The sequence below is a fragment of the Drosophila erecta genome, unplaced genomic scaffold, assembly GCF_003286155.1.
Source record: "Drosophila erecta strain 14021-0224.00,06,07 unplaced genomic scaffold, DereRS2 tig00000092-arrow-pilon, whole genome shotgun sequence".
Classification (NCBI taxonomy): domain Eukaryota; kingdom Metazoa; phylum Arthropoda; class Insecta; order Diptera; family Drosophilidae; genus Drosophila; species Drosophila erecta.
The window spans coordinates 16,218,659-16,239,783 of NW_020825207.1; the positions used below are offsets into that span (position 1 = coordinate 16,218,659).

Here is a 21,125-nt window from a genome sequence, read left to right on the forward strand (position 1 = left end):
TTTTTGGCTAAAACGCCGGACCACAGTTAATTATTACCTGCTACTCTATATGTACTGGCTTAAAAAAAAGAAACTATATTTTATATCAAACAACTTTTTAAATTTGGGATTTTAACGGACGTTTCCGTTGAGGACTCGAAGTTTCCCATTTGCATGTGTGTGGTGTTTCCATAGCCCATCTGTGTTTTGGGTGCGCGAGTGTGAGTGTGATGGAACTTGACATCGGGTAACTGCGTGTAATTTTTGGTGAACAACAACACAGTCGAGTTTCAGCAACGCTCTGGCCAAGTTGTTGAGGCGCGTGAAGCGAAGAAAAGGGGAAATTCAGCCGCTTCCAGTTATCTCCTTGCTTGGCAACATTTATTTGTTGTAATTGACCAGTGTGCGCAGGGGATTATTGAGTTAAAAATTAATAAAGGCCCGCTGATAAGGAAATTGCTTCGAAAACTCGTTAACAACACACAGCACGCACAATATGCGTTCCTCTGTGTAGAGCAAATTGCGCATACGCCACGTTGGACCGTCAAAAGGATTTCGTAAACATATTGTTGCGGTGAATTGCATGCAGCAATTTCAATAACAAAATTGTTTGCACATTTTTGTCCGGCTCTGTGTCACCGATTTGCAAATATACAAGGGGTAAGTGCTGACACAGCTGTTTGATCCGTGTGAACTCAATTTACATACGAGTGCGTAGTTATAATTTTCAAAAATAGTTAAGTCACGCTCGAAAACAAGCCATTCAATATTTAATGGGTTTTGTTTGCTTTGAAGTCGACTGAAATCTTTATTGAACAATGGTTTCGTCGAGCGAATGTAATTCGAACTTGTTGGACCAGTAAATTGATTTTCTGGACGAAAAAGGAAGTGTAAGCTGACAAACTTTTATTGTAAAAGTTGGACTAGTGTATTTTTCTTTGTAATTCGTTTTGAGAAAAGTTCTGCTCGACTTTCTGAGGAAATATGTTGAGTGAAATAGTTGAATAACGAAACATTAGCTGAGGATAGCAATTCAAAACTGTTGTAGTTTTCGGAAAGTTTCACTTAAACATTAAATACTCAATACATTTGCCTTAATATTGTAACAATTACATTAATTTTCAGCATACTTTCCAATTAAGGGCCTTCACGTTTTAAATTCTTCCTAAACCTTAAATCGCATGTAATGTGATATCAGAAAATCGTCACATCCTTTGATCCAAATCAGATTTGAGGAAAATTGTTTGCGTTGGAAAATGAGTTTCCCTTTCGCTCAGCGAGAGTTGTTGATTGCTGATTAAAAAGATTGCATTGCGTATACGCCACGTGGAGCACGTTGTGCATTCGGCGCGATAAAACCCTTCAAAGCAAAGGTATTTTAATTTAATTAGTAGAAAGCGTTTGTAAAATGTACACCAAACATGTGCGGCATCCCTCCCTCAATTTTCCGTATTCCGTTTGAAAAGACAGCGAGGATTTCGCTCGCAATTTCTGAGACGCGGCCTGTTTAAGCTGCTGGAGAAGGCAGGACACGTTGGCCACGCTGGCAGCCACTCAAACACAAGAACCATGTCTTTGAAACACCCGCTTGTGGCCGTGACCCTCGACCTCCATTCCGTAGCCGAATCGAGCGACCTTCGTCATATATTTCCTGTACCTGTGATATTGCGTGTCAGGCAGTCAACAGGCTGCACTAAAGAGGTGCATTTATAATAGACATCTCTGGCCGTAAGGCCATGAATATTTATCCCGTGTCCAAAGATTAATGCATTTTTAATGCAAAAACGTCGCCAGGAGCCAGGAGCCAGAACCCAGAAGCCACAGTAAAAATTGACGAGGTCATAAAGAAGCTCACAGGCAGCCAGCCATGTTTGTTAACTTGTTGAGTTATTGGCAGCTCTTTAGCCTGTGACCCACCACCATTGGCTCCTTTATGTAGCCACAAAGCCTGCCGAGCGGGTTTCCCTTTGTTCCAAACACAAGTATTAATATCACACTTGTCCCAGGATATGTTTCTGCTCTTATTTTTCTTTTTTGCCATCCCGAGAGCGCATGTAAACATTTTCCGTTGTTTACTTCTTGGGCATTTTCAGCGTTTTAATGAGCGTTTTATTGTTTATTTTTATGCTACCGCCCTTAGACTTGAGGCGCATAACTTTGGGTCACTTTATTAAATTGCTGTTTATCTTGCCTTCGCCGCTTTCTCTCTTATATTTTTATTTTCAATATTTTCTGTGTCCCGCCGGTCGGATCCCATGGTTTAATGGCCTGTGGCGAGTTGACATATGGCTGTTGATTTTAATGGGATCTTTTATTCCACTTTTATCGCATATGGAGGGCTTTGGCGTGTTTTCGAATGAGAGTGAAAGGATTGGCAGGATTTCGCTTCCTGGCATACTCATAGTTGATCTTGACTTTTTAAATGACTGCAGAGGAAAAAAAGACTATTTGCCATAGAAAATGTATTTGTATATGAAAGTGCTGTCACTTTCGGCTTAAATATCTTCTAGGAATTCAGTTAGTCTTACAAATCGTGGATTTCTAATCACAATTTCCCTAATCGCATCTTTGGAAGAGGCATAACAGTCTAGTATCCAGCTTTTTCTCTTCTCGAAAGGTTTATTAATGATTATTGCCTCAGCCCGGGTTCCTTGCCAATTCTCAGCTGCTTAGAGCACATCCCTTTATCCCCGCATAAGCTATAAATATTCATTGATGGCTAATTAGCGGGGTCGGCGATGGGGTCAGCCGCCAATTTGCCCTGCTGATCCCATTGACATTGAGGACCACAACTCGCGTTGCCTTCGGTGGCAGATAATCAACTCGAATAACAAAAACAGACATACTGCGGGCACTCAAAGGGGCAGAAGTGATAATGATGTTGCCGATGTGGACAAACTAGCGCCTCGAATGTGTCACTTTGGCGCGTATAACAAATTGCTGATGCGTGATTATTGACGGCCAGGACCTCCGGATCCTGGAGGACATTGTGGCCCTCGTGCCGTGTATATTAGTTTAGCTGGGGCTGCTTGCTTATGCAAGCCGAAGGTTTTTCATCTGTTGCTCCAGGGACCGTGTATAAACTGCACTGGCTGGGTTTAAACCAAATGAAACTTCAACGCAGGTGAAGAAGGACACGAGCTAATGGATTCCAGGTCGGCTGGAGCCTTCATAAGCTCGCTTATGCAACTGGGCAGAGTTTGGGAGGCACAAGCCGACCAAATCGATAACCAAAAGTGGATGTGGCTAAAAAATAGCATTGCAAATAACTCCATGGCTTAGGTAAATTTCCTTTCTGTTTTGCTTATTTATTTTGCATAGAGTAAATAGCCTAGTAACTGCCGAGTAGTATACATATATTTTACTTTTTTCTTTTTGTAATATTCTAATGAAACATTTGTGTAAATGAGCTGATGCAAGCAGCAATATTTTCTGCGAGTGCTGTTTGCAATTACCATTGTTTTGTCCTCTTTGTCTAGTGCAATCCAGGACAACAGCAACACGCGCATTCCCGTGGATTCGACGTAATCTAAATACTGTTGCCAGGGACAGGTGTGCATCCAGTACTCGGCCAATGTATCCGCAATGCTCTGCGACAGGATAAGCCAAACAATGGCTACGGAAGGCAGGAAGGATAACGGGATAGGGGCAAAGTACTTCCGGAAGTCAAAGGAAATGGGAGATTAATGCAACTTGGCTGGCTTTTAAAATGAGCTGCTGTGTGCGAGTTAAGTTACTTCCGCTTGCCACGTGAACAAGCTTGCTCTTTACTTTAAAGAGTTTCTCCTCTAAACGGACTCATTCCTAACAGAATAATAGGGTATTTGCGCTGCCGACTACTGCAATTGTCCGCATTCCTTGCAAAAGCAGCAGGGCGTGGATTTGGACCCGCAGCTGGGGCCATTCCTCGAGCTTTTGAGTCACAAAACACTTCATTAGACTAATGAGCATAATTTGCCATAATTGCGCTATTCAAAGGCTCTGCGGTGGCTGAAAGGCATCTTAATCTATTAATTTTTTTAGCGCGCATGATGAAATCGCCAACCAAAGCTGGGCCAAATCACGGGAGTGAGCTGGCCCACACACTCACCGTTTTCCCAGGCATTCAATGAACCATTCGGCGGTTTTATCGATTAGATAAACTTAATTTTAGTCGCTCGGTCCACACATTAGGGGCCTTTGAGGGACGCGTTTTCTGCCCTTGACTTTGCTGCGACGCAAACAAAATCGCAGGCGGAAGTAGTGCGGTCTTATCTAGGGGTTCCAGCGAAAAGTGAAAATGTGCACGATTATGCCGCCAAATAATTTACCAACCAGACGCTCGGGCCAAAAGGGCCAAGCGCGGTTTTGTATTAAAATTTATGACAGTAACAATAAATCCCTATGCCCACAGGCACAAACACGTGTGAATGATGAATGTGGGCAATGCCAGGCTCAAAAAGCAAACCGGCAACAGATTTTGTAAAATACTCTTTCACAGCTTTTGGCTGACATGAGCTATGAGGAAAATATTTGGCTTATTCAACACACAGCTTTAATTTTTTTAATTTTTTTAATTTTTTTAATTCTTTTACAATATTTTAATTGCTGCGCGTTTTTTGAGTCTGTTTTGCAACATCACAAACCCCTTTTTGAGTGAGGGTAGCACATTTTGAGCGAGATACGAGTGCCAGGATATGACCTGACATTCACATCCTGACACTCGCGCAGGCGGCGCAAAAGGACACCTCGACTGACTGAATGACTGACTGATGGTGTGGGTGTGGCAGAGCGATCTGCTCAATTTGACATTGATTGGGTTATGTGTGATTTGCAAAAGCGAGGAGCCGCCTATGCTGAAAAACGGCAGGTGATATCAGCAGGCTGGCATTTTGCCATATTTCTCGGCGGATTTAGGGGCGATTGACTGGGAAATTGATTTCACTGGAAATGTATACTCGAAATGTTTAACTAATTTACTGCTCTGTCTTAGGCCATTCAGCTTATCTTCGCGACTGTCAAAGTTTAAATGAAAACTAATTTCATAAATTTTCCAGGCAGCCCATTAGGCCCCCAACACTTATTTGCACATCAGGGCACATAAATCACTTCCCGCAGATTTTCCAAGACACTAAGAGATGGGAGAAGGGAATTGGAGGTACAGGGAATTGAACCCGCATACACACCTCATGCAATTGCCATAAAAGAAAGCGTAGACCCAAAACAAAAGTTAGACGTAAATAAATAATGAGCGAAAAGTAAATTTGCAGAGATTGGCCAGAAAAGTGGAGTGGTTGGGAAGGGGAAGGGAAAGGGTCAGAGGTAAGGAATGAAACGCAGGTCTCATCCAAAGGTGGCTTTCAAATATAAATTTACTAATTAATTAACCAGTCGGCTATAAATTTTTGCTTTTTCAACAGACCACGCTTTATCTTGTTGGCAGTTCTCTGCGCTCTTTTCATTGCTTTTACACGGAGAATGGTTGTAATTACAACGAAAAATACACATTTTATGTTAATAGTGTGTGTAATTTTTCACAATTTCAAATTATTAGTTTATTGGACTGAAACTATGAGGCTATCAAATTATATTTGTTTTTTTAATATGCTTTTTCCTAATGAAAATACTTTTTTCCTTTAAATGTAATTGTAAATGTAACTTGGTAATATAATAGCGGCTGGAATTATATTTAAAGTGGTATTATAATGAATTATTGCATCATTCCTTGGCTTAGTCTCATTCTGAATCCTTAACTAATTAAGGGATAAAAGTTTTATTTTCTTTTAATTATCACATACCTTTAGGAAAAGCGCAACCATGAAACTGTGCAGCGTTGAAGGAGGTTTAACGACGCACATTCTACGCCAGTTTTTTGTTTTAAGTGTGAGTGTAATTTGGCGGATTTTTCTAGGGATGAGGGTCACGGCAGTTTGCTCGACTAATTGCGAACTAACCGAGGCCGAGTCGCCTTTATGGCAATTTTGTGTGGTTGCGGTCTGAGAAAGACAAAGCACGGCACCTCAATTAGCCTCCTGGTGGATCCTTGAAGCTGCTGGGTAGCGGTGAGCACGTGCCGGTGGTCAGGATTCTGTGGTGCCGATGCCCCACAAACACCACCGCCTCAAGCCGGTCAATTAATAACCCACAAAGCCAGGGAGCGGAGAAGATGAATGTCGAACGTGGGTCCCAGGCTTTGATTTATTTATGAGACACACATCCCGAGGTCCTGACTTGCTAATGAATGTTTTATGGCTAGATAGGGTATCATTAAGCAGGTGTACGTCGATGCCGGGTCAGGCCGAGTAATTGAACCACATTACCATCTCATGTGTTTGGACTAAGAGTGTCTACATTCTTTCACATTACTTCTTCTTTCCAGACCCACGCTCAGCCGGCGAAATGGACATTGTCATACGTGAGGAGGACATTTCTTTGGCCCAAATTGGCGTTTATGCCTCCGTGTCATTCCTTGTTGTTTCGGCTGTTGGGGCAGCCCTCTACACCACCTGCTCAAAACGCTATCGCCTCAACTGGTTCGAGCAAAATCTCCTGGAGTCGGCCAACGAAAAGGATGAAGATCAGCAGAGGTGGGTGTCCAATGAAATTGATAATGGAGCATGATTTGGTGTTTAACAATATCTGGTTTTAAAATAATACACATTGAAAATGGAAAAGGCAAAAACAACTCTCACTTCATGAAAAATGTTTTTGTTTGCCGTTAAATAATATTTTGTAGCTCATTTTAATGGGTGTCCAATGAAATTGACAATGATTTGGTGCTTAACGATATCTGGTTTTAAAAAGTAAATACATAAATAATGCACTTTGAAAATGGAAAGGCAAAAACAACTCTCACTTCATGGAAAACTATTTTTTTGTCGTTAAATAATATTTTGTAGCTCATTGTAATGAGTGTCCAATGAAATTGATAATGGAGCATGATTTGGTGCTTAACGATATCTGGTTTCAAAAAGTAAATACATAAATAATGCACTTTGAAAATAGAAAAGGCAAAAATAACTCTCACTTCATGGAAAACTATTTTTTGTCGTTAAATAATATTTTGTAGCTCATTCTAATGGGTGTCCAATGCAATTGATAATGGAGCATGATTTGGTGTTTAACAATATCTGGTTTTAAAATAATACACTTTGAAAATGGAAAAGGCAAAAACAACTCTCACTTCATGAAAAATGTTTTTGTTTGCCGTTAAATAATATTTTGTAGCTCATTCTAAATATAAGCGCATTCCCCTCTCTACTTCTTATTTTATTGTAATTTATTTTTTTTAATCCCAAAGGGAAAATTAAATTTGGGAAAAATTCCTATGGGAAACCCGCCTTAAAGCTGTGCCAGATTGAGTTTGAGTTGTTGGGCCACCTTTGCTGATACTAACCTTCGAATAATTTTTTCGTTTCGTCTTAGCAGGGAGGCCTTGGTTGCCGGTGCCGTGGGCTACAATGTGGACAACGTAAACGAGGTACCGCGTGGGAAATACAGCAGTGGAAATGCCGGCAACCTCAGCCCCACCTCCTTGAAGAGCGAGGACAATGACCCGGCCTTTTGGGTGCCGGCCACCGTCAACTCCACGGCGGCCATCCAGCAACAAGTCTCCAATACCACCGAGGAGTCCGCACCGCCCACACCGACATCACCCACCGGCAGCCTGAAGTCCAACAGCTTGTCCTACTGCTCCACCACCTCGGTGCCAATCGCGAGGTCCGATAAGCATGTGGTCCTGGCCATGCATCCCAGCCGGCCCAGAGTTTCCTCCATGAATGCCAAGCTGGATCACACCAAGATCGACATGACCTTGTATAGGAGTGTGAGTGAAGGGCGTTGTTATTTTAAAAATATGTATTTTATATTTCTATTATCTAACAGCATTCCCAGCCGAAGACCCTCAATCCAGTTTCACTCAACGAAGTTCGGGGTAACTTGCATGTGAGCATTGGCTACGATCCAGTTGGAGGTTTGCTAAATGTGCGACTGCTGGAGGCCCAGAATCTGCAACCGAGGCAGTTTAGTGGAACTGCCGACCCATATGCTAAGGTCCGCCTACTGCCGGATAAAAAGAACTTTTGGCAGACGCGTATACACAAGAGGACCCTGAATCCAGGTGAATAGCTTTGAGTACTTCCATTGGGATTTTGCTTCAATATCCAAGCCCCTCTCAGTTTTCGACGAGCAGTTCGTTTTCGAGGTAACAGCCGGCGTAATTGACAAGCGCACCGTGGAAATTTTACTGTACGACTTTGACGCATATTCCCGGCACGTTTGCATCGGCGGAAGTAAGCTGCACTTGGCCAACCTGGATCTCAGTGAGCAGTTGAAACTGTGGACGCCTCTTAGTTCTGCCTCGGCCCAAGACATGAAAGTGGATCTGGGGGATATAATGGTGTCCCTGGCCTACTTGCCGTCAGCGGAGCGTTTGATGGTCGTCCTGATCAAGGCACGAAACCTGCGGATTGTCGACGATGCCCGAAACTCCTCAGATCCGTATGTGAAGGTAACCCTCCTCGGTCCCGGTGGCAAGAAGATAAAGAAGCGCAAGACGGGTGTTCAACGGGGCACCCTGAACCCAGTCTACAATGAGGCTCTTGCTTTCGACGTGGCCAAGGAGACTTTGAAAAACTGTGTACTAGAATTCACCGTGGTCCACGATGGTCTGTTGGGTAAGCAGTGAAATGATTACGTTTTATTTTTATTGCATTGCTAAATAATGATTTTATTATATATCATATCATATTATACTGAGATGTTTCTTTCAAGGTAAACGCTTACCTTTTGAGCACTTTAAACGACTCTTGAAAACACTTTATATTGGATATCACTGTAGAATTTGTCTTAAAATGTCATCTCTTGTGTATTCCTTGATAATGTCGGAAGATAGTTTTACATGCAATATTAATATCTTAAAGGTTGCACGTTTTTGTAAAAGTAATCATTATTTATATGTATATTGCAGGATCAAGTGAAATTTTAGGACGAACTCTCATTGGAAACTCTCCCGAAGTACGCACCGAGGAAAAAATATTTTTTGAAGAAGTTTTTCGTGCCAAAAATGCCACGGCTCAATGGGTTCCACTGCAAGAACCTGCAAACAATTTGGCCACAGCAGCCAAAAGTTCAAAGAACTAGAGTCCTCTAATATTGTAAAGGTATTTCTCCAGTATTTCCTCAGATGCCATCCTAGTTTCTAAGGATGTATGTGCAGTCGGTTCTAGCCGATTGAAGTACTTTTGGATTGTGTCTCATAAGATACATTCATGGTTGCTGACTTGGATGCGTGTAGAGATGTGAATGAAGTGAATTTCCAAACCTTTTTTGTGTTAGCACTGGCATGTTAATAACATTATACGATTCTGTAATGCTGCAGAATTACTAAATACAAAATGAATTATATATATTATTCTGTATATTCTGTATATTACGCTATAACGATCGGAAGAAAACCTATTTAAAGCTTCCTCAAGTATTCTTCGATCGAGCTCTTGCTATTAACTGTTTAAAATTGAATATGTTTATTCTTACACCCTGACGTCTAAATTCGTACATACGAAATAAAAGGTGTTAACAAAATACGGAATGTGGAAAATAGTAATGGTCCTTTTTTATAAAAAATTTCGCGTAAGCCACTATTAGTGTGAATATAGCTGCACAAGTATATCGTATACATAAAGTATAACAAGAATATGGCGACTTATTAACCAAAAATGTAATGAAATAAGGGAACTTGCAGGGATACGTTATAAGAAGGATAAAGAGTCGAAACAGAGGGTCACAATAAATCACCAATAGTTTCAAACATGGTCAAATATATCTCAATGAATGTGCTTTGTACGGTATCAATTATTAAAGAAAATATATATTTCATATACATTTTATGTGTCAGAAACGTCAAGATGTACCTAAAATATAAATAATTACCGTAAACAAATTACCGAATCAATGTAGAACGCAAGCGATGATTTTAAATTATTTTTATAAGTTTCGTAATGGTTTCAGGGCACAGAGGGCACAAAAATAACAGAATTATAGTTTGATTTCTGGCATTATAACAATTTGTTGAACATTTATGCACAGCAAGTAGAAATATTTGTAGTCAAATTAAAGGATGCTTACATGCATTAATATTAATGTAGTGATTACAATAACCTTTGTCTATATAGTAGATTTAGTTTAAACGCACTATGTATTTCATAATCGCAAAATACCTAAACTTATCCATGTGAAATAAAGTTCTTAGATCTTAGAAGATAAATTTGTTTTTCTTTGCTATGGAACCTTAAATTTGGGTTACATTTAGTGCACGTTGAGGTTAATTATCAAACTTTCCCCTGACCAACCGTAAATTAATTTCAGGCATCAACTTCAAACGCTAGAGTTTTTCGTTTCTGTGGAACGAAACCAAAGAAATCCCTGCCCCGTTTTCCCTGTTTCGTGGACATTGAGCCTTAAATTTTTTGGTGGGCGAAGCGAACTTGTTGGCCAAGTTGGCGTGCAAAAAAGAAAAGTTTCCGGCAAACCCGTTAACTAATTTTCTAAAATTGACTGATAAATCCGCCGGGAGCTACGAAGGGCAACGCTACATTGGCTGTTAAAGCAGCCATGCAGGACATGCCCCAGGTCCTGCGAACTGTTGCGGCTCCCGTTTGTGTCTGTATAAGTTCACCGTAAATTTCCTTTTCAATCAAAATGTGCTTTCATTCAATTTGGAAGGTGGGGGCGGGCGTAAGTAGCCCTAGCCATGACTACGGGGTGTGGAAAGCCCTGGGAAAGCTACAAAGGCATCTTTGAGCGGGTGCCGGAAATTGGTGGCGTCGAAAGGGAATCGACATGGATATGCACATGTGCATATAAAGAAAAATGTAACTAGCTTTGAGCTATTGTTAATAGTAATATTATTAATAAATTATATTATAATAATGTTATTAATTATATATTATTTTTAAAATCGAAATAGGCACTGGATTTAGTTTGCAAAATAAGCCTATTTGGAGTGCACCAAAAATGTTTGAAACGCATCTAGATCTAAGTCTAATCTAACTGAAGCTTCAGTTCGAAAAAGGAAAGCGATATCTAAGAAATATCAATTTTGAAATCGACTGGTTAGTTAACCAACATATTATAATATTTATAAAGTGCGCAATCTTTGTGCCAGTGATAATCTAAGTTCTGCTAAATGCCGTGTATATTCGTCTGGGATTCAGCTACGTAACGATGGGAACCCGAAAGCGATTCAAAAGCCAACTGACCGATTGGCGATTCAAAATGGGTTCAAAGATAAACGCAGAAAACAGGGCAAGGATAGATAAATTATTTACTTCCCATTTTCCTATGTTTTCATGCTTTTCAAAGTAACCATTTCATCACCCCGCCTTCTAGTTTCTTCATAAAGTTTCTTCAATCGATTACAATGCTTAAGTTGTGGCCAAGGTCGCTGGATTGATAAAAGGGCTTAAGTAAACTGCTGAAAATGAAGCTCTGTGACAGTAGAGGCTGTGATAATTATTTCTCAAAAAAAAGATTGAAAAAGTTTAAAATTTGCAAAATACTTTCCTGTATTGTTATGTTTTTATTTCTACGGTAGGTGTGTTATCTCTTTTAAACCTTTTCCTTTGCAGCCTTAGTTTAATATGTGCATCTACCGAATGCCGTCCTCATAAAGCATTCGCTTTACAATGCATTTCAGATTATGTACATATCTGACTTATTGATGCACTCTGTCTGCCAATTGTCACTGCTTGTGAAATTTTTCACTCTATTCGCTGGCAATCGCAATCGGATTCCTTTCGAGCAGCAGCTATCAATTTTTCACCGATAATTCCTCGCATCAAAGTCAGTTGGCAATAAACTGGAAATGCGACTAACGAGTAAATTCCATTTTTAATTTCGTCGCACTCTTTGTCTATCTCAACGCCATTTGGTCCCTGCCTCATCTCCTTTTATTTGCTACTACATTCCCAGTCCCCCCCCACCCCTTTTTTTTCCCCCTCACCCCTTCCACAGTCCTCAGTCGTTGGTTCTGGCCAGTTTCAAAAGCTTGTCAGCGGAAAACGTAAACTAACGACAATTTCGTTTTCTTATTTACACAATCAATTTCGTGCTTTTGTGATCCATGGGCCAAGGCAGGCGGGCATGCTGGAGAACCACGGCGAGTCCTGCAAGATCTCCTCGCACATCCTTCTTGCCGAGCGGCATTGCGTGTGAATGTGAATACACATCCGCTGTATCTGTGGACTTTCCTCCGCAGTGCTCTTCCAAATGGGTTGTGCTGACTGCTGAATTGATAATAGTTCTGCACTCCGACAACTTCTTCGTTACTAATTCATGTGATGCACAAATGCTATCAATGTTAATAAATTTATAAATATTGTTCTTTAATTTAGAAAATAACCATCGCTTACACATTATAGCAAATGAAATCCACTGGCATGTTTTTTTTCAGAGCTGATCCTTAGCATACTATCCTAAACTATACCTATACTATGCTATATACTATACTATATCCTTAGTAGCTTATTCGTAGCCATCCAACTAAAGAGCATCCAAAACTGCTACCCACTGACCAGGAATTCCCTTTTTGCTTTCTGGACTCTGCACTCCCGTTGTATCCTTAAGTTCCATTGCCATCTAGCTTTAGATTCGGCAGTGGCGATGGCAACTAGCTACTGTTGCTTTTGCTGCTGCCGTTTGTGCCGCGAGGGAAATTGTCGTCAAAGTGGAAAAAATGTCACATTGTTGTTCTAGCCGTCATGGAGATGAGGGTGGGCGATGGGTGGTTGGGTGTTTTGGGTGCTTTGGGTGCTTTGGGTGGTTCGTAGCCAGCTCCAGACTTGCCACACGTTGCATGTGTGTTGCAGTGGCAGTAATAGTTCCAGTTTCGTTTTGCTCTGCTTTCGATGGTCCCTTCCTCCGCTTATCCTATCCTTTCCTATCCCTTTCCTTTAGTTTCATTTTTTTATCCTCCTTTTGATGTTGACCGCATTCGTTGGATCGTTTCGCTGGCTGAGTTCGCTTTTTGGGGGTCTGCCTTTATTGTTTATGCAACTGTCAGCAGTTTTCGCTTCTCGTTCGACCCAAGTTTTTCCAATCTCCTACTCAGCCCCGCCCCCCGGCAGATTTCCCCCACTACATACAAGCTTGTGTGTGTGTGCATGTAGGTGTTTGCTTTGTATCTCTGTGCGACTTCCATATTTGTTGTCATTTCGAATTGTTTCAATGACTTTTGACAGCGAGCAGATTAGCTCGGCGACGCCTCCGCCGAATTTTCCACCAATCCCCCAATAGCCAACTCCTTTTTCAATTGTCGGGGGAAATCAGAGGTGTATATTTGGATCATTCTCCAATGCAATGGAGAAAAAGCTCAACGTTTTGAGATTTAATGGATTTCGTGGGATCGCCTTAAAAAAGTCGTTCCTTCTCTTAGATTGATTGAAACAGATAGCTTTATAATAGGTTGTTTTATAAAGATGAAACACATGAACATAAATCCTTGAAGTTGTATGCTTTAATCTGGCATTAAATGTATGGCAATACTTTTAAAACTAAGCTGCCCATGCAATTAGCTCAGCCATCTTAAAAACATATTTTTAGCATGTGCGTATTTATATTTTCCGCTGCCATTTCAAGCACCACTTTGCCGCAAAACCAAAGGGGGAACATCCCGGTCACCGTTGCGAAATAAACCAATTATAAAAAGCCATTTCGCATGTCAACAGAGTGCACGAAAGCTTAAACTAAAAAGCCCGATCCGAAATTAAATTAATTATTCTCAGCTAAGCAATGTCACATGCGGTGACTCGATGCGGCCCATCAATAAACAAAATTTATGGAAACCTGGCAACCGCCAACACGCTCGCCAATGGGCATTGAGTACAGCAACAAGATGAACAAAGCCAATTAAAGATGGACACAGCCCCATTAAATGGGCTCCAAAACATTGTCCCTGGCGAGCTGGTGAGAGCCGAAACGAAATTTCAGCCACCCAATCAGCATATTTAAATTGTGTTGAGCTTGGTGATTGAAATGCATGAAGTACGACAACGTAAATAGGACAACGCACCACAAGTTAGAAGGACAACACACACTCGCACACACATCGAACCGTTCGAAGGACACATTGGTAAACATGAATTTTTACCATGTCGGTGACTCTGCGGCTGCGGGTTTCACCCGGCAGCTCCTTGCCCTGCCTCCTTTACGGATTCCCGTTTTCCATCTCCCGATGGCGACAACGTCCACACTTTAATGGCCAACAGCGCTCTCAAATCGGTTGCCATTCCATTGCACAGTGGCAAACACAGGCTATCCGCTTTAAATAGCGCTCATATAGCCAAAAACCCCGTAAAGAATTTGCTTTTTCTTTTACCAACTTCCATCTAACTTAACTGTCAAGCATTCAGTTTAATCGAAGGCTATGAAAACGCACATGCAGGTGTCTAAAAGTAGGCATTTTTTTTGCATTGTGGCTGCATTATCAGTGAAAACCAATTTGAATAGCGCACTGCGGGCCAGCTTTGATTTTCTCTCAGTGTATCCATGCCCATTCCGATTCCGATTCCCATTGCCATTGCCGTTCCGATTTCGATTCCGAGCCCGATTCGTCGATTCGTCGTCGTCAGAGATCGATGCTGGTCAGCAGTTTCGTTTTGATTGTGCGATTTTCTACTTTGCTGTGCATTTTTCCTTTCACCCATGCTGTTTTCCTCCATTTTTCCGCTTTTTTCCCAGCGCTATTTCCGGCTGTGCATTTCTTTTTATCCCGTGTTGCATTTCCAGCGGTCAGCCGCTGTAGAACTCTAATTGCTCGGCAGTGGCCAACACATGCGAAGGTGGCCTATACATTTTTTAGATGCGCTCAAATCGCTGGAATATTGTTTTTCGTCCTTTTTTGTTCGTTTAACGCTGACGAGCCAGGACACTGCGGTAAAAATAGGTCCTGCAAAAAGTCGGCGGGGCACTTAAAGCCATCCATTCTTAATTGGAATTTAGGCGAAAAACCGTAAATATTATTGTCGTGGGCCCGGAAGGAAGGAAATCTGGCTATTATAAAGGGCCGCACGTTTTCAATTCGAACGGCAGGCTGCACGGTTCGAGTGCAGATATTGGAGCTTCGAGTGGTTTATGGCAGGAATCGTGCGGATACAAGAGAGTCGAAAATTGCCCCTGGCAGGATGCACATGGTTGAATGGAGGACCATCAGGGTTCCACGAGAGCGCCGCAATAGGATTTGGAGCGGATGTGAGGGCATCGCATATCAAACGCGGCATACTCCTATATTTTATGCTTTCTTCTGAAGCAATATGCTGCGTTAAAAACCATACAATTGCATTACTGGCCGCAGCACATAACTGTCAAATTTATGGCGGTTTTGGCAGAAATCAACTAAAACTAGCTTAAAGTTTAATTGAAAGACTCCTTAATACTACGTACTTGAAGCTCCTTAAAAGTCTAGCAAATTAATCTAGGAATATGCACATCATTATAATGATCGTTATGTACCCGTCTTGTTGTTCATCTGGTTGCTCCACAACAACACACCGACATTTGCAGCAGAAGCTGAAGTCTTTGCCACATTCGCCCGGCGACACGCCCCCAAAAGTGAAGTGGGCGGTGGGCGGTGGGCGTTTGGGAGCAGAACATCCAGAGAACATTTGTAGTTTGCATTTCGCAGATGCAATGTGGATGGCCAGGCAGAAGCAAACATGCCAAGTCGCAGCGCCGGATGTCTTAACGTGATTTAAGCCACGAAACGGGTGAATGAAATGAGGAGGAGTGAGGCGATGCTGTGGCTGACAGGGAACGATGGCGGAGCACGATGGAATGGCATTTGGTGGCCACTCAATTGGCACGTCATGGGGCCACAAAAGGGGGGAAAGTGACAGGATCGCTCGCCTGCACTCGCCAGTGCACTACAAGTGGCAAGTTCTGCTCGGTGGCTAATATATATGTACTAACTCTTAATAAAGATGTGCAACAAAATAACCAAAATTATCTAGCTACGTGCGACTTAAAAGCTCAAGGCGAAAAACAGTAAATGCCACTTATATTTGAATTGAATACAAGAAGATAAGCTTAATTTTGGTAGAATATGTCGGGTTAATCGGTCAGTTCTATATAATATTTCACTTTTCCTAGCCCTTTTCCTGGGATTTTGGAGGACTGTGCCTTTTTATCGGTGTATTTGCTCGACTGCATCCTCATATTCCGACAATGGCCTGCTGCTGATGTGGCGTTGCTGCCGCCTCGAATCGCAGCCAAACTGCCTCAGTACCCTAATCAGCAGCAGCCATGCAGTACCGCACTGACTTTGATGCACTCACTATTTATGTGCATACCCATGGACGGGGCGGGCTGCCACGCCCCCAGCAACATGCGCCCGCCCCAGATCGACACTCCTTGGAAATTGCACGTGACACAAGTAGGTAATTGCACTTTGGGCGAAAGTGTGACACGCAGACATCATTCAATGGAGATCGAGGAGTGGTGCGGATAATGTGGACAGCGGTGCTCCTGCTCCTGCTCCTGACACTCCGGCAGGCCATATGTTTTCTTTAGCGAGGAAAAGCACTCAATTGTGCGATGGATTTTCCCATTTTCCGGCCAGGCTGTGTAATCAAGTGCAACTGCATGTCTAAGCTAAGTTGCTCTAAAGTTTGTCAAGCGTTTTACCAACGTAATTAGTTTTGGCACCGCAGATTGGAATTCAATCAAGAGATTATTAAACTTTCGTGTAATATTTCTATGCAAATATTCATTAAATTTAGGCTGATGTAAGCGACCATATTAGCCTAGAAGTTCATTCCATTGGCGCCTGGCTGGACAAAATTTCAGTTGTCACGTTGGGTGACCTTTACTCAATAATTCACTGGAACACAAGCCTATTGGCTGCATTAAATCCTCTATTAGCCCTCAATACACCCCGCACCCCGCTCAATGTCAGAGTTATGCTATCCCACGTAAATCCAGCCACCCACCTGCACATTAGCACCACTGTGTTCCTTCCTTATCGTAATTTAGCCACCTGCCGCACCTGTCGCCACGCATTTTCCCTCGGCCTTGTCACCGAATTGTTCCAGTTCGTTATCAGGCCGACACTTGCACATTTTGGCCAACAAATACAACCCGAAATGGCCAAAACAGGCCAACAGGACTGCACCATGCCACAATGGCACAATGGACCTGCGATTTGTGTTTAACAATTTGTAGTTCGTGTTTTGCTTGTCGCCGCAAGCGTTTCTGATTTCACTTATCGCGCCTCAGCCACGCGGAAATTTCCGGGAAAACAAGCAAATACATTCGCCAAACACTTGCAAAATTAATCGTTCAATTTGGGAACTGGGGCACATATTTCTAAAACGGTTGCAACCTGTCTGTAAAAAAGTAACGAAATTGTAACACGCTTTAAAAAGCATTTAGGAAGGAATAAGTATGACATTTTAAAATATATTTCAAGCAGTCGTAACTGATTTTTTCCTTACTGTCGCACCTTTTTTACGCCTAATTTACGTGATGTATGCATCAATAATTATATTTCTTTTTTCTGACTGCAGAGAAAAACAACGGAAAAGTCCTTTGACATGGCTGCGGACTTTCGTTGTCATAGTTCAAAATGTTTTCAAAACGTCAATGTCGCTGTTGCACTTGATGGGCATTATTCTGGTGTGATGTTTATAATAAACATTTGTGTGCCCAGGGAGGTCTATCGCTCTATTATTATCTGATGCATCAACATTTATTGCAATTAAAGCAATTTGCAGAAAGACGAGCAGGACGCTATTGTAGAATTCCTGGATTAACATATGCCCGATGTTGTTCTCATATCATAGACATAAATATCATACATATTTCTAGTGGTCGAAATGCTTTGTTCTACACTTTACATACTTGTAACTAACCTATTATAGCAGAATACCGTCAGTAAGGCCACATTAGAGCCACTACTTTAATTTCTGGCTTTCCCATGACACAGGCACTGCATTCCCACAAATGTATGTTATTTTTTAATTTCAAGCTTTGCTGAAACTTTACTGTGTTTGCGCTCATATTGACAGTTAATAACTTTGGGCCACCGACTCAAAGGACAGCTCTTAATTGCATACGCTGCAAGGAAAACAGCGAGCAAATGTGGAAATGGTTTGATTAGACGCGCCCAGGGCGCTGCAATCTTCCCCAGCTTGATTAATAAATGTCGCGCTTTTGTGGCCCGTTGACAAATACAGCCGGATTGGGCCAAAATCACCCGAAAAGCACCCGATTGCCGCCCAGCCACCAAACCCAACCACAGCAGCCAGCGATTTCCTGTCAATAAGCCTTGTCAGCAACATGAAATTAACGCTATTCAAGCCTGGAGGGCGCCATGCAGGGAATTCTTTCACATTGCGACAAATGTCTGGCTGCTGAATCCGAATTCTCGACTCTGACACTTTCAATCAGTCCGCCAAAGACTCCCCCATTCGCAGTTTCCTCCGTTTTGGCCACCCTGACAGCCATGGCGGGAATGCCAATGCCGCTCAATAAATGTCATTACATTGTCAAGTGCATATTAGCGCCATAATTGAACGGCGTGAACAGAATTTTCCCCGCCACTCTGTGCAACTCGGGAAATAAAAAAGTGTAGTTATAAATGTGAAGGAGTTCTTTTTATCGTGGAGCAACTAACGGCTAAGGAAGGACACGGAATTCTCTGTTCTTCGCTTTCTTTTAGTTTCTGCTAATATAAATATTTCTCTTGAAGCGCTAAAGTCAAAGAAAAAAAGTTCACTGACTGAATAAATCTTTGAAAATTTCTTACAAAGCTCAGCCTTAAAAAGAATTAATTAATTACTTTAAATGAGACATAATTGGTACAAGTAATGAAAGCGTGAATCATTTATTATATCCGTGACTCATAGAAAAGTATTTAACAGGCAGAAGGAAGCCTGTTAATATAATACAAAGTATATATATTCTTGATCAGGATCAATAACCGAGTCGATCTGGCCATGTCAAACTGTCCGTATGAACGCCTCGATTTCAGGAACTACAAAAGCTAGAATGTTAATCTCAACAGCACGCTGCTTCCAGAGAGGAAGTTTGTTGTCCAAATGTTGCCACGCCCAGTACTAAGCCCACAAGCCGCCCAATACTGTCACGCCCACACATGTTGTGGTATTTTTCCACTCCTTTATATATCTTGTAATCTTCTATAGATTTGCAAAAAACTTTTTGCCACGCCCACACTTTTCACATATTTTTAAGTTTTTTTCGTTCCACCGATACTCCAGAAAATGTTGAAATTTCTCGTTTCACTACCACTAGCTGAGTAACGGGTATCTGATAGTCGGGGAACTCGACTTTTTTTATTTGTATTTTTAATTTATTGTAGATCATATGTAAATCATTCTTTACTTAAATTAACCTGTTAATATAAAAACTTGATTATCGAGAGGTGTTGTTGCTGACACGCAATTAATGGAAACGTGAGTAGACACATTTTTAACGGGCATTTAGCCAATTTAAAATCAAAGCAGTTGAAGCCCCGACTAATTAACTGAAACTCACAAAGTAAAGTCCATGGCAAATATAAGCAAACCACTTGTTTGACTTTTGCAAATTAATTATTTAATTTAAAGTAAACATTTTGAAAGTACACAACAGAGTAGACAAGGCCAATTAAAATTGGCTGGAACGAGACTGACAGTCGGTGAGCGATGGAAACAGCAAAAAACAGTCAAATAGCCAAAACAAAATCCTTGGGCCAGCGAATTGTACAACTGAATAAGAACAAATTTGCCATCAGCAACTTAAGATTGAATTTTTATGCGAGAGGCGGGAAATGAGCGCAAACAATGTGCGTTGTCCATTTCCTCTGGCCTGGTCTGGTTGGCCGGAATTCTCGCATTTTCCGGCTGAACGCTTGCAGACCAAAACTGAATTTATAAACCAAAAATGCATGATAGCCGGCCCCCTCCTCCCTCTCCTTCGCTTGTCTGCGGCTTTTGCGGCTGTTGTGGCAACGTCCTAGCCACAGCAACAACAAAACAGCAAAAAACGAGTAAGAGCAACTAAAGCCACCAGAATTATCATTACGGCGGCAAAAATCTCTTGGCACTTTTCCGGACTTTCCCGCTGCCATCCGTTTTATTTCACATTTGCCGTTTTGCGGAGGCTCAATTTTTTCAATTTTTAGTTTATGCCGAGGCGCACGATAAAATTGGGTGGGCGTGGCCTCTGGGTAACCAGTGAAAAACCAAAAAAAAGGAAAAACGCCCAAAATTATTAGTCGGGCTCTCATCTTTTTCGCGTCTTCTCCACCGGCTTGTGTTTTATGGCCCACAGTCGCCAAGAGCCAACTGAATGCGGGTAACTGAACTTGCAGCTGGCCGAGGATGAGGAATTCATTTGGCGAATTAAATCGATGGGAAAATACGCTTTTCTAAGTTCTGTAAATACCTCCTAAAAGCGAAACAAGTGCTACTATAGCTTCCGTAATTTCAGATAATTCATTGATAGCGATCATAATATATCTACATTTTCAAAGGAAAAACCACACAGTTGTAGGTGTAGAAGGTTCTGGCTAATTAGAAGGGGTTACTAGCTTTTCCTAGCTGTAGGAGTACCCTTCCATTCGTAGATTCAACAATTTCTCAGTGCACTGGCATTTATGACTATCGGCCGAAGCTAGCAAACATTGAACGGGGAAAAACTGTTCGCCGAGCAAACAAAACAGAACACATGGAAACATAACTTGGCATCATTATACTGTGGAAGAAATGGGCGGCCCCCAGCTATATGTAGCTATATATATCGAGCCAGTTGTGAGCTCTTGAACTTATAGTGCACTTTGCTGCCTTTTTTCGTATGTTTTGCCTTTTTCGTTGCCGTTTGTTGTAGTACTGCAGATTTATGTTTTATGGCCCAAAAGTGTCTGCCATTTTGGAGCAGAGATGGCGATGGAGAGTTTTCTAGGAGCCTGGCTGGCCGCAAAAGAAATTCAAAAGTAACTCATGTCCAGGCTTATGGAAAAATGCGAGAAGAGTCCAGTCTCCTGAGGGTAAACGATGGGTCTAATACTTTTTTTTAACCCGGGTTTTACAGCTTCAAATTAACCAAAAACTTGATTGAAGACGATTTATGGGATGATACAAGTAATAAAAAATCTCAGTCCTATATACTCGCAT

At 41.7% G+C, this 21,125-nt stretch overlaps 1 protein-coding gene across 2 annotated transcripts; it reads left to right on the plus strand.

Annotated features, from left to right (window-relative positions):
- The first annotated feature begins 261 nt into the window (after window positions 1-261).
- On the plus strand, window positions 262-10,210 carry LOC6549254 (synaptotagmin-5). 2 transcript variants are annotated; one of them, XM_026980651.1, is made up of 6 exons: window positions 262-639; window positions 6,338-6,545; window positions 7,384-7,783; window positions 7,843-8,077; window positions 8,136-8,633; window positions 8,927-10,210. In XM_026980651.1, exons 2-6 carry the CDS (start codon window positions 6,358-6,360, stop codon window positions 9,097-9,099), a joined length of 1,494 nt encoding a protein of 497 aa, XP_026836452.1. In that variant the 5' UTR covers window positions 262-639; window positions 6,338-6,357; the 3' UTR covers window positions 9,100-10,210. The 2 variants fall into 2 exon arrangements, with proteins under 2 accessions (XP_026836452.1, XP_001974426.1); XM_001974390.3 differs by having other exon boundaries at window positions 7,387-7,783.
- Window positions 10,211-21,125: the final 10,915 nt, after the last annotated feature.